Raw genomic sequence first — 14,439 nt, 5'->3', positions numbered from 1 at the left:
ATTCCTGTCTGGCTTCCACAGTTGAGTATAATTAGCTATTTATTAGTTTCAGTTTGATTTGAGCTATAATTTCCATCACTACTTTTAACCTTTAGTAAAGCAATCACTTTTAAGAAATGGGATCTACTCTTCACCAACCCCACATCAAACAGAGGTCTGATCTCCAAAATATACAAAGAACTCATCAAAAGAACAAATAATCCAATAAAAAAAAAGGAGTACAGACCTAAACAGAGAAATCTCAAAAGAGGAATCTAAAATGGCTGGAAGACACTTAAGGAAATGTTCAACATCCTTAGTCATCAGAGAAATGCAAATCAAAATAACTCCGAGATTCCATCTTACACCTGTAAGATCAAAAACACTGATGACAACTTATGCTGGAGACTGTTGTGAGGTAAAGGAAACATTCCTGCATTGCTGGTGGGAATGCAAGCTGGTACAGCCCCTTTGGATGTCTATGTAGCGATTTCTCAGCAAATTAGGAATAACCTTCCTCAAGACCCAATAATACCACTTTGGGGTATATATCCAAAGGATGCTCAATTGTGCCACAAGGACACATGCTCAACTATGTTCATAGCAGCATTGTTTGTCATAGCCAGAACCTGGAAACAACCTAAATGCCCCTTGATCAAAGAATGGATAAGGAAAATGTGGTACATTTACACAATGGAGTACTACACAGCAGAAAAAAATGACATCTTAAATTTTGCAGGCAAATGGATGGAGTTAGAAAACATCATTTTTAGTGAGGTAACCCAGAAAAACAATTATCATATTACTCACTCATAGGTGGTTTTTAAACATAAAGCAAAGAAAATCAGCATACAAATCACAATCCCAGAGAACCTAGACAACAAGGACCCTAAGAGAGACATACATATATCTAATCTACATGGGAAGTAGAAAAAGACAAGATCTCCTGAGTAAACTGGGAGCATGGGGACCATGGAGAGGATTAAAGCAGGGGGCGGGAGAGGCAGGGAGGGGAGTAAAGAAAGATGTAAAGCTCAATAAAAATCAATCAAAAGGTGAGGGGGAAGAATGTCAAAGCATCTTTGAGTGCATCATTAGTAATCCTGCACCATACGAGAATGTGACGACTTTCTCCATTTTTTGATTGATTTCGGCTCTCAGTAGATGTTACAGGGTAGCTGACTGTGCAACTGATTTGTATTTTTCTAGTAATCAAAAAGCTGGGTGATTTTCATGTGTTCATCTGTTATGCTAAAGTCTTCTTTGGAGAAATTTTAGTTATATCATTTCGCCACTTTTAATTGAATTGAGTAAATATTTTTTAGTTGTAACTATTTTTATGTCTTCTAGACATATTTTGAAGGTGGTATGGTATGGAAATATTTTCTATCAATCTTTACATTATCTTTTCAATTTTTGTAGCACCCTCTGAAGATCAAATTGTTTTTCTCCATTTTTATGGTGTCCTATTTATTTTTGTTTCTGTCTTTTGAAGTTTTAATATCGTAATTAGATAGCTCTTGCTTAATCCAATGTCACGACAATTTGTTCAGATCGTCTAAGAGTTTTATAGTTTTTGGCTATCAAACATGACTATAACTTACTTTGAGTGTATTTTCATGTCTTGTATCTATTTGTCTCCCATTCACTGAAATAAAATACCATCATTTCCACAAGGAAAAAAAAAGAAAAGGGATCTACAAAAATACCAATGGCAGTTTATGCTGGAGAGGATGCAGAGTAAGGGGAACACTCCTCCATTGCTGGTGGGAGTGCAATCTTGTACAACTATTTTAGAAATCAGAATGGCAGTTTCTCAGAAAATTGGGAATCAACTTACTTCAAGACCCAGTAATACCACTCTTAAGTATATATCCAAACAATGCATACTCATACCACAAGGACATTTGCTCAACTATATTTATAGCAGCATCATTCATAATAGCCTGAATCTGAAAACAACTTAGAAACTCACCAACCAACGAATGGATAAAGAAAATGTGGTACATTTACACAATGGAGCACTACTCAGCAATAAAAAACAATGATATCTCAAAATTTGCAGACAAATGGATGAAACTAAAAAACACCAAGCTGAGTGAGGTAACCCAGACCTAGAAAGACAAACATGGTACATACTCACTCATAAGTGGATATTAGATGTAAAGTAAAGGATAACTAGCCTATAGTCCATGACCCCAGAGAAGCTAGTTAACAAGGAGAACCCTAAGAGAGATATACATGAATCCCCCGGGAAGGGGAAATAGATAAGATCTTCTGAGTAAATTGAGAGCATGGTGGGGAGAGAGGGTGAAAGGGGAACAGGAGAGGCGAAGGGGAGGAGAACATGCGGGAACGCAATGGTCAAGATGGGGGACAGCGATGAGAGCAAGGAAAGAGATTATCTTGGTTGAGGAAGCCATTATGAGGTTATTGAGAAACCTGGCACTAGGGAAATTACCAGGAATCCACCAAGATGACCCCAGCTAGGATCCGAAGCAATAGTGGAGAGGGTGCCCCTGTAATCAGATTGATGACTACCTTAATTGTCATCATAGAACCTACATCCAGCAACTGATGGAAGCAGATACAGCTAATCACTGGGCAGAGCTCCCAGAGTTCAGATGAAGAGAGGAAGGAGCAATAATATGAACAAAGGGGTCAAGACAACGAGAGGGATATCCACAGAAACAGCTAATTTGACCTAGTGGGAACTCACTGACTCTGGACTGACAGTGGGGGAACTTGACCAAACTAGGCCCTCTGAATGTGACTGACAGTTTTGTGGCTTGGGCAGTCGGTGGAGCCACTGGCAGTGGTACCAGGATTTATCCCGTGTTTCAACTGATGTTTTTTTGGGAGTCCATTCTCACTGGACGGATACCTTGCTCAGCCTAGATATAGGGGGGAGGGCACTGGTCCTGCCTCAAAGTGAGGTGCCAGACTTGGTTGACTCCCTATGGGAGGCCTTACCCTCTCTGAGGAGTGGAAGGAGGCAAGGGAGTGGGAACTTGGGTTGGTAAAATGAATGAGATTGTTTTAAAAAATGGTATCTACAACACAAAGACAACAAAATAGAAACTTAAACATAAACATGCAAGCAATATAGTAAAGAAATTACTCCCAAGGAATGTCAGAAGAGGGCCTAAAGGACAGCTGCTGCAGCAGGTGAGACTACAAAGCATTCACTGCAGAGCTGCTGGAAAGCTCTCACACACCTAGTGCAAATGTGTAAAATGGTCTCAGACAGGTGGCTGCTTTACTCCCCAGTGTGAAGTCCACCTGATGCCAGTTCATGTGGACTTCTGTGGACTGCGCTGAGAAGCACTGCTGTACCAGACACTCAGGGCAGTCCCTCGGAGCAGCATGAACTCAACGTCCCTGCCCTATCGGTGCTGGCCTGACCCTGACCTCGGCACAAGCCCTGAGGAAGATGTGTTCCCATCCTCAGCTATTCCCTTCTTTCTAATACCTGCTCTTCTTCCAGGGCTTGGCTCATTCCCCAGACTGACCAGCCCTTACACTGTTCTGGAACAACTGTTGGTGAAAAGATTAGACCAGCTGCATCAAAAACCTCCTCTGCTTCTCTGGGGGGGGGGGGGTCAAAATGCTCACCAAAGTAAACAGAAACCAAAGATCAGCGAGCAAGCAGCAAGCAGCTGCTGAAAAACTTTCCCCTGCTTTCACACACTACACACCTCACTGACTCTCCGTCCAGCTTCCCTGCTTTAGCCCCACATCTACCTCTGCAGGCCGGACACCCATCGGACCCAGGCTCCTCCTGCCTTTGGTCTTGACTGCAGTGCTGTCCCTATCCTGGCACCAACTGTTTATCTGTGTCTGCCAGGTTTCCACCTGACCTGTTCTGATCCTTTCTTAAGACATCTTTCCTTCCTAACAGGGGTCTCCCAGACTCACTTTCCTCCTCACCTATCCCTTGCCTCACACAACTGACTGTGAGCAGTTAATTCAATAGTCTGAGTTGTTAACCCAGAGTCATCCAGGGCTGAAAGGCCACACTGCTGAGATTGGCATTCCTTGTTAACAAACACAATGGCAGCTCAAAGAATCACTTCATTATAAAAGTAAAAGATGCACACAGGTCATCTTCCTACAAAACTCAGAGATTATAAAATTACAAATAAGTTTTTACACTAAAATATTAATGCCCGAGCAAAGCACCTCTCTATTATGTTGCAGATATAAGATGATCAAATTTTTGTCTTTAACTAATCATTTACATGAGCTGTACCCACAACAATACTCCTACCCCCAAGGAATAAATTTGCTTTGGAACTATCCAAATAATGTCATCAAAATTTTCTTTTCTTATTCAGTAATCAACGCAAGTAACTTGTATTCATTTTGTAACATACAAACTCAGTTTGGAGAGGTATTATAGATAAAAACAAACATTATTTCTAGATATATTTTCTTCTATATTCAATTATACCATAATAAAACTTCTAAATGAGTTTATTCAAAAGTCTTTCCTCTAATAAGGTTGTTATAATATTGCAATGAATCTACTGGAGCATCCAGGAGAGAGGGCAAAACAATTTGAATCCAGTGTAAAAGCATAGCAAAATGTCCCCGCTTGACTTGAATGTTTATGAATGCCATACAATGGGAGCTAGCCAAATACACTCTGAACTCCTCTCTCAAAGTGGGTATTCAGTACACTCCACGGAAAAGGAACTGTTTAACACAATATCCAAATACGTGTCTGTATTTTCAGCCTTTGGTATCCACTAAGCAGATCCTTGACTTCGTAAGAACTAAGACTAGGGGGGCTGGAGGGATGGCTCAGAGGTTAAGAGCACTGGCTGTTCTTCCAGAGGTCCTGAGTCCAATTCCCAGCAACCACATGGTGGCTCACAACCATCTGTACTGAGATCTGGCGCCCTCCTCTGGCATGCGGGCATACATCAAGGCAGAATGTTGTGTACATAATAAATAAATAAATCTTAAAAAAAAAAGAACTAAGACTAAAACAGCAAAAGCAATGAATACATTCTCTGTAGTGAAGACGTCAGAGCACTGTTCTGGGTCCTAATGACATCTAGACACAGTTTGTTACTAACCACAAGGAAAGTCCTGGCTTGGCACCTTGGGGTTTCCAGAGGTCTTACAGGAAAACAACAACGACATAGTAAATGTTTATTATGGCCCCGTATTTATCAATATCTGGTATCACATACATACAGAAGTGCAAAACTTAGCTATATGTGAGTAATTAATACGAGGATCCATATTTGGACGCTGAGATACCTGATATGTAGTCAATACTTAGTAAACTGTTGTTTTTATCTGTTTGTATGAAAAGTTAGATCCTTGGGTTTCACTATAACTTTATTTCACAAGAGAAAAATTTTACAGTTCAAACACAATAAAGAAAATTTAAGTATACACTGGTTATTAGGATATTCTAATAAATATTACTGCAAAAATAATATAATTTTCAGAGCTATGCACTCGGTTAAGTCTAAAAAAACAAGGTTAGAAATTAGCTTTAAAATTTCTATAGAGGGATAAAGAGATCAGGAGGACAGTGAGAAGTCACGCTGACCAGTGTGGCAAAGGCCTTACTTGCTGGGTGGGGCCCAGTTTACTATTTTCTTCCCGCTGTTCAGTATTCTGTCTAAAGATTTATTTTATTTTCAAGTGCGTGTGTATGTGCGAACGCGCGTGTGCGTGTGCATGTGCGTGTGTGTGTGTGTGTGTGTATGTGCTGTTCTCGTCTTTGACTAAAAGTGTAGGTGCCCAAAGAGACCAGGGGTGTCTGAAACCCCGCATCTCCTGGAGCTGTAGTTTGAGGCAGTCATGAACTGCCTGTTGCGATGTTACAAATTATCTGACGGAGTGTTACGAACTATCTGATGGAGTGTTAAGAACTGAATCAGGCCCTCTGCACCAGGAGAAGAATACACACTCTTAGTCACTTAGCTATTTCACTAGCCCTGGATATGTTTTTTAATAAAAAAAAATTAGAACCAAGATTGCTCCAAGAGTATGGCTTGAACTGACAAACATAGGTGGGTCCAGGCAGGCTTGAAAAGAACAAGGCAATTTGAGTATCTGACCTGACTCCTAGCTCGTACATAGCAAACAGTCTTCAAGTTTCTAGCTGCAAAATAGAGTTATGTCTCTCCCTCAGTCCCCGCCATGGTCAACTGGCCAGGCCAGACATTCTAATTTTCCAGAGGGCTCCGTAACCTTATGCCCTTGGCCCACTTCCATCCCTACATCTCCCCTTCTTAATTTGTTTCTAATTCCCTTTGTCTCTGACCATAATAGTCAATCACCCTGGCTGTAAAATGCAACACGGAACGCTAAGAGACAGACATCAAATGATAAACTCTGTGGTAAATAACCCATGTGAACTCACAGGCCCTCCCAAATCCCATGCTGTCTATCTGACATGTCCTTGACACCAGCATGTTTCCAAGTTGATAGGTAAGCCTAAAAAGAATGAATGCTGTCCAGTGTAAACATCGTTACACAGCCTCCCAGGCCCGGCCTGCCTCCACCACAACCCTAGGCCACCCTGGCAATGCCTCAATCTCTTCACTGACTTCAGAAACATTTACTGTGATGGCTAAAAATACCTGCATCACAAACTCCCGACGGCGAGGCATCCCTCGTTCCGAAAGTAAGACGTAATCAGGCTCCTTTTCCTTTCTGGCCTGTTGGATTTGGGCCAGGCGGCTGATGGGGTTCATTCCTTGACCATACTCAGGTCCAGCCTAAAAGAAGAATTTAAGAAAGATTTCAGAATCTTGATTGTGAAATTTATTAGACCCCAGGAAAAGCACAATTTCTCTAGTGCATCCCCAGCCCACCAGAACTGACTGGAAGGGGTAAATCAGTCATTAGAAAGATCTATAACAGAAATTTGTAAAATGGACCCAACATTTAGGCTTCCATGGGACTGGGGTTCAGAGATAGTAGGGAAAAGCCAGATTGCTTATACTTTAAAACTGGGTGATTTCTTTAGGGTGAGGGAGGGTCGCTCACGAGCAGCAATAGAAACAAGAAAAGGACAAAAAAAGGGAAGACATGAACTTTGAGCAGATACTTGCAACATATAACTTTAAAAAGATTGATCCAGACTCCAAAACATACTTTTAGAAACTCCTAAAAAAAAATTAAGAAAATGGGTAAAAAGTGATAAACAGATGTATCACAAGAATGGAAATGGAAAGAAAGACTAATCAACTTCATTAGAACTTGGCAAATGCATATTAAGACCATGGTGAAATATGAATATACACCCACCAGCTCGGGAAATCTGAGATGTCCAGCAGCCCCAACATGTAAGAAGGTTTTTTTGTTTTTTTGTTTTTTGTTTTTATTTTTTGTTTTTTTTTTTTTGTTTGTTTTTCGAGACAGGGTTTCCCTGTAGTTTCTAGAGCCTGTCCTGGAGCTAGCTCTTGTAGACCAGGCTGGCCTCGAACTCAGAGATCCGCCTGCCTCTGCCTCCCGAGTGCTAGGATTAAAGGCGTGCACCACCACCGCCCGGCCTCAACATGTAAGAAGGTGAGCCGGGTTTTAAGTCAACTGATACAAGCTAGAGACGTTTGAGAAAAGGGAGCCTCAATAAAGAAAACATCTCCATAGATTTAGGCTGTAGGCAAGCCTGCAGGGATTTTCTTGATTAGTTATTGGTGCTGGAGGGCCCAGCCTATTGTGGCTGGTGGTACTGGGTTCTATAGGAACCATGATAAGCAAGCCAATAAGCAGCACCCCATCATGGTCTCTGCCTCAGCTCCTGTCTCCAGGTTCCTGCCCTGCTTGAGTCCTGTTATAACTTCCTTTGATGAACTGTGATGTGGAAGCTGAAGCTGAACAAAGCCTTCCCTCTTCAGTTGTTTTTAATCATGGTGTTTCATCACAGCAATAGCAACCCTAACCAAGACAGAAGAGGAATAACAGAAGCTCGTAGGAGATAGGAGGACAAAAAGTGGTAGCTTACTATGTTGTCAGATGGCCTTGAATGCCTGAACTAAAAACATTCCTGAGTAGTGCCAACTATAAAGTACATTGTCACCTGACTTACAAAAGATGGCAAGAACTAGAGAAATATTTAGGTGAGGTACCAACAGGATCTGATGATTTACTGGATACAAGGGTAAAAAGAAACCCCAGTTTCAGATGGGTAGTGCTGCCAGCCACTAGATGTAGAGAGATTTACAACAGAACATGACAAATTCTGGACACTGAATCTGAGGGGCCTGTGATTTACTCAGTAACAATGTGGAAACTGGGGATTGTTTCTCTGAAGACTGAACTGAACCACTAGGGGTAAAGGAGAAACTAGGAAAAGAGTAAAAGACTGAAAACATCAGGGCCAGTGAGATAACTCAGTGGTAAGGCACTTGCTGCACAAGCAGGATGCCCAGAACTCAGTCATCAAAATCCATAATGGGGGAAGAAAGAACTGAACCCTCCAAGTTGTCCTCTGACCTCCACATATGTGCATACACAAACACAAAATAAGTAAGTTTTAAAAAGGATTGTAAGGCAATCTTACCAAAAGCAATCTACAGATTCAATGCAATGCCACACCAAAATACTTCACAGACCTTGAAAGAACAGTACTCAACTTCATATGGAAAAGTAAAAAAGCCAGGATCGCCAAAACAATCCTGAACAATAAAAGAACTTCTGGAGGCATCACAATCCCTGACTTCAAACTCGACTACAGAGTTACAGTACGGAAAACAGCCTGGTATTGGCATAAAAACAGACAGGAGGACCAATGGAACCAAAGAGAAGATCCACACATTGAACACCTGATTTTTGACAAAGAAGGAAAAAATTATCAATGGAAAAAAGAAAGCATATTTAACAAGTGGTGCTGGCATAACTGGATATCAACATGTAGAAGAATGAAAATAAACCCATACTATCACCATGCAAAAAACTCAAGTCCAAATGGATCAAAGACGTCAACATAAAGCCAGCCACACTGAACCTTATAAAACAGAAAGTGGGAAATACACTTGAACGCATTGGCACTGGAGACCACTTCCTAAATATAACCCCAGCAGCACATACACTGAGAGAAACAATTAATAAATGGGACATCCTGAAACTGAGAGCTTCTGTAAAGCAAAGGACCTGGTCAACAAGACAAAACGACAACCTACAGAATGGGAAAAGATCTTCACTAACCCACATCAGACAGAGGTCTGATCTCCAGAATATACAAAGAACTCAAGAAGTTGGTCACAAGAAGAACATATAATCCAATTAATGTTGGCAAGCGCTCAACAGAATTAACCAGACTAACTTTAAAATAAAATATTCAGCTTTAATGAAGGAAAGAAAGGGGGACTTACAAAGCCTGGGTTCCAGCGAGGAGCGCAGGAAAAACAAAGAGGAAGCGGGAAGCACACCCGCAAGTTTTATAAGTAAATCTTAGCCTAAGGGGAACACACCCCACAAACAAGGTGATTGGCTGAGGTTCCCCTTCAAATTAAAAAAATGGAGTACAGACCTAAACAGAGGACTCTTAACAGAGGAATATAAAATGGCTGAAAGACACTTAAGGAAATGCTCAACATTCTTAAGTCATCAGAGAAATGCAAATCAAAACAACTCTGAGATTCCATCTTACTCCTGTAAGAATGGACAAGATCAAAAACACTGATGACAACTTATGCTGGAGAGGTTGTGGGGAAAAGGGAACACTTCTGCATTGCTGGTGGGAGTGCAAGCTGGTACAACCCCTTTGGATGTCAGTGTGGCGATTTCTCAGAAAATTAGGAATAACCTTCCTCAAGACCCAATAATACCACTTTTGGGTATATATCCAAAAGATGCTCAATTGTGCCACAAGGACATGTGCTCAACTATGTTCATAGCAGCGTTGTTTGTCATAGCCAGAACCTGGAAACAACCTAAATGCCCCTGGACCAAAGAATGGATAAGGAAAATGTGGTACATTTACACAATGGAGTACTACACAGCAGAAAAAAATAATAACATTTTGAATTTTGCAGGAAAATGGATGGAGCTAGAAAACATTATTTTAAGTGAGGTAACCCAGACACAGAAAGACAATTATCACATGTATTCACTCATAGGTGGTTTTTAAAAATAGAGCAAAGCAAACCAGCCTACAAACCACAATCCCAGAGAATTTAGACAACAATGAGGACACTAAGAGAGACTTACATAGATATAGTCTACATGGGAAGTAGAAAGTAGAAAAAGACAGGATCTCCTGGGAGCATGGGGATCTTGGGGAAGGACTGAAGAAGAAAGGGGAGAGGCAGGGAGGGGAGCAGAGAAAAATGTAGAGCTCAATAAAAATCAATAAAAAAAGAAAAGGACATAAAGTTAGGGAAGATGGGGAAATAGGAGATAGATATATGGAGATTTGGGGGAAGGTGGGGGTGTGAATATGATCAAAATGCATTAAATGACATTCCCAAAAAATTAATTAAAGCATATTTTTAAAAGTGTCTTTCCCTACTCTCAAAACCTTTCATGCTCTGTAGTTGTACCTAATTCACTAAACTGATGAGACTATATCTAAGGCATTCAGTACTGGAAAAAAAAAAGATTGTAAACCTCACAGCTGAAATTGTTTAGGCTGGACACAAGAGAGCAATGGAGACGGTTAGCACTTGCTAAGGTCTACCATATACAAAACTACAGATTAAATAAATTATAAAGGGTCACCTACAAAGTATAAGTGATCAGTAGAGAAAAGAAGGGTCTCTAATTTGGGACTGGGAGGAGGTTAAATAAAAAAGGAGGGAACCTGGGAGGTGGTGACGCATGCCTTTAATCCCAGCACTCAGGAGGCAGAGGCAGGTGGATTTCTGTGAGTTCGAGGCCAGCCTGGTTTACAAGAGCTAGTTCCAGGACAGGCACCAAAGCTATAGAGTAACCTTGTCTCAAAAAAAAGGAGGGCCTTTTGAACTTCGTCTGATGAGAATTTTCTTTTCAGTTCAGTACCCCATTTTTTAATTGGGTTGATTAGAATTTTCATGTCCAGTTTCTTGAGTTCTTTATATATTTTGGAGATCAGACCTTGTTAAAGATCTTCTCCCATTCAGTAGGATGCCTGTTCAACCTCCTTAGCGACCAGGGAAATGCAAATCAGAACAACTTTGAGATACCATCTTATACCTATCAGATTGGCAAAAATCAAAAACACCAATGATAGCCTATGCTGGAGACGATGTAGAGTAACGGGAACTTTCATCTATTGCTAGTGGGAATGCAAACTTGTGCAACCACTTTGGAAAGCAGTGTGGCGGTTTCTCAGGAAATTGGGAATCAATCTACCTCAGGATCCAGCAATACCACTCTTGGGAATATACCCAATAGATGCCCAATCATACTACAAAAGCATCTGTTCAACTATGTTCATAGCAGCATTATTTGTAATAGCCAGAACCTGGAAACAACCTAGATGCCCCTCAATGGAAGAATGGATAAAGAAAGTGTGGACTATATACACATTAGAGTACTACTCAGCAGTAAAATATAATGACATTTTGAATTTTGCATGTAAATGGATGGAAATAGAAAACACTATCCTGAGTGAGATAACCCTGACCCAAAAAGATGAATATGGTATGTACTCACTCATTAGTAGACTCTAGCCATAAACAAAGGACATTAAGCCTATAGTTTGCAAGCCTAGAGAAGCCAAATAACAAGGTAAACCCAAAGAAAAACATATATAGATCCTCCTGGAAATTGTAAGCAAACAATATTGCTGGGCAAAAGTTGGGAGCATGGGGTTGGGGGGTAGAGGTGGGGGTGGAGTTAGGGGAAGAGGAAATGGGGGAAGAGAAGGGAGAAAGAGAAGACTAGAGAGAGCTTGGGGAAGTGGGAGGGTGGAGATGGAGGAAGGGCAGATATAGGAACAGAGAAGAAGATAACTACATTAAGGGAGCCATTTTAGGACTGGCAAGAGACTTGACTCTAGAAGGGATCCCAGGTTTCCACAGGGATGTCCCCAGCTAGGTCCTTGGGCAGAAGAGCAGAGGGTGCCTGAACTGGCCTTGCCCCACTATCACACTGATGATTATCTTGAATATCACCATAAAATCTTCATCCGGCAACAGATGGAGATAGAGTCAGAGACTCTCATCAGAGCAATGGACTGAGCTCCCAAGGTCCAGTTGAAGAGCAGAAGGAGGGAGAAGATGAGCAAGGAAGTCAGGACCGCGAGAGGTTGGTTCCCCCACTGAGGCAGCGTGCCTGTTCTAATGGGAGCTCACCAAATCCATCTAGACCACTGAACGAGCATGTGATCAAATCAGACTCTCTGAATGTGGCTGACTATGGAGGCTGACTGAGAAGCCATTGATAAAGGCACTGGGACTTGTTTCGACTGCACATGCTTTTTGGGACCCTAGTCTATTTGGATACAAAGCTTCCTAGGCCTGGATGTTCGGGGGGTGGGGGGGTGGGGGGGGAGGGCCTTGGACTTCCCACAGGGTAGGATTCCCTGCCCCCTCTTAAGGAGGGAAGGGAAGAGAGAAGGGGGAGTGGGGAGTTGGAGGGGAATGGGAGGAGGGGAGGAAGTGTAATTTTTGAATGGAAAAAATTTTTAAAAGGGGAAAAAAAGGGAGGGAAAGGTAAAATACCAGTAAGACTATCTAAAAAAGTCATAAGGAATCATACTGAAACAAAAACTGTAAAACTGTGATACATGTAAGTACTTGTATAAATGGAATTTCCTCATGTGGGCTGACAATGTTTCTTCCATGAGCCAAAGACCACCTAATAAAATCCCCCGCACCAGGCCTGAGAAGCCCTTTTTGAGGTGTTGGTCATGGCTGTCAGGGACTCCCAAGACATTCAGACTATTGCTATTGCCTGTGGCTGCCCTCCAGAGGTGGAAGGTAAGCTCTTATTGCTCAAGACACCATGCATTGCAGATACAGGGTTCAGAGGCCCTTGAGCTGGAACTGACCTGAAAGCCTCCTTCCTGAGGCCCAGAGAGCACCCTGCAAGCTTCCAAAGGAGGGTGACAACCAACAGTTCACCCAGCTATGCTGCCTGTGAATCATATCCAATACCAGCATGGCACCATAACTCTAAGGGTGTAGCAGCGGCTCACACACCTTGGTACTAACCACCGGTCTATAATTGCACTTAGATTTCCTCAACAAGAGAAAAGTCATGCCTGGTACCAGAAACCCAGGCAGCTACCGAGCATTAGGGAAGCATGGATCTTTGAGAACCTACAACCACCACTTTACTGAACTAGCATAATCTCTAACTCCATCCTAAATACTTGTGCTTATACCTACAGGTAAATGCCTGTGGTATAAATACATCCAGAAAATTGCTCTTTGCAACAGATGGACACCATTAAAGCAAACCATAACCAATCAAAGAGCAAACTGTGGAGCCCAATTCCAATGGGTATGTACAAAACAGTTCCTGCACCCAAGGCTCAGGGAACACCCAAGGCAGAAAAGAGGGCTGTAAGACTGTAAGAGCCAGAGGGTCTCCTAGTAAAGTCAGAAGCGACATGTATAAAGACTCACCAACATGGCTGCCTAAACATGAACTGAACACAAACAATATGCCAAAGTGGGTAGGGGAAAGATCATGAGGTCTCGACCCTACACAAAGAACTACAGGTAACTAAGGAATGCCGAGGGAGAGAGAAATGGTCCTTCCCAGGGAAGAACATACCAATTGGTTATCCAATACCAATAGCCCTGAAACTATACGCATGCAAGTTGCATTATACAGACCGAGGTTATATTTAGGAATATCTGTCTGTCTGTCTGTCTGTCTGTCTGTCTGTCTGTCTGTATATGCATGTGGCAACAATTAATGGAAAAAGGAGGCCATGGTTTTGAAAGGGAGCGAGATGAGTATAAGTGAGTGTACGGAGAAGGGAAAAGGAGGAGGAAATGATGGACTTATAATCTCAGAAATAAAAGAAAAAGCTTTGGAAAAGGAGCCACTGTAAAAGAGATGATGAAAATGCCAAGTACAGACCATACCTAAAAAGTCTAAGTGAGATCCTAATAAAAATGTTAAGGAGCTATGGCACTTGGAAGTTGCCACCACATACATGAAGATACTCAAATAAATCTGTCCTTCCAGCAGGAGGCCGTCTGTAATGCCTTTATTTCGGCTGAATCTCAGGCTCTTCTAAAGACGTCTCTATGTTCCGAAGAAACAACTACTGATAGAGATTTTAGTGACAGTGAACCAGAAAATAGAAATCTGAGAACATTATTAGTGGCTTGATTTCTTTCCTTGATTGAAATTACTATGCCCTTGACAGTTAAGTTATTACTTAGCTATCAAGTCTCAGATTATCCAAAAACCAGTACGGGTAGTCTTACAAAAGCTGTATCCAGAAAATTTTATCGCCAATACTGGAAAGCCTCCTTTGAAATCTTATCTTAAAGAAGACAACTATATAAAAAACAGATAAAATCCCAGAGGTCATCCGATGAGCTG

The 14,439-nt window shown here is 41.6% G+C and overlaps 1 protein-coding gene across 6 annotated transcripts in view; it reads right to left on the bottom strand.

Annotated features, from left to right (window-relative positions):
* The window catches only part of Stau2 (staufen double-stranded RNA binding protein 2), a 207,730-nt gene that overhangs the window by 64,260 nt on the left and 129,031 nt on the right, over nucleotides 1-14,439 (bottom strand). For all 6 annotated transcript variants that reach the window (XM_038347676.2, XM_038347678.2, XM_038347677.2 and 3 more), the window contains one exon: nucleotides 6,588-6,725. In XM_038347676.2, coding sequence (XP_038203604.1) covers nucleotides 6,588-6,725 — 138 coding nt within the window. The remainder of the gene's footprint in view (nucleotides 1-6,587; nucleotides 6,726-14,439) is intronic.

This window comes from Arvicola amphibius, chromosome 11 (genome assembly GCF_903992535.2).
Source record: "Arvicola amphibius chromosome 11, mArvAmp1.2, whole genome shotgun sequence".
Lineage (NCBI taxonomy): Eukaryota > Metazoa > Chordata > Mammalia > Rodentia > Cricetidae > Arvicola > Arvicola amphibius.
The sequence above is the reverse complement of the archived record's forward strand: the minus strand, read 5'-3'. Positions and strand labels throughout refer to the sequence as shown.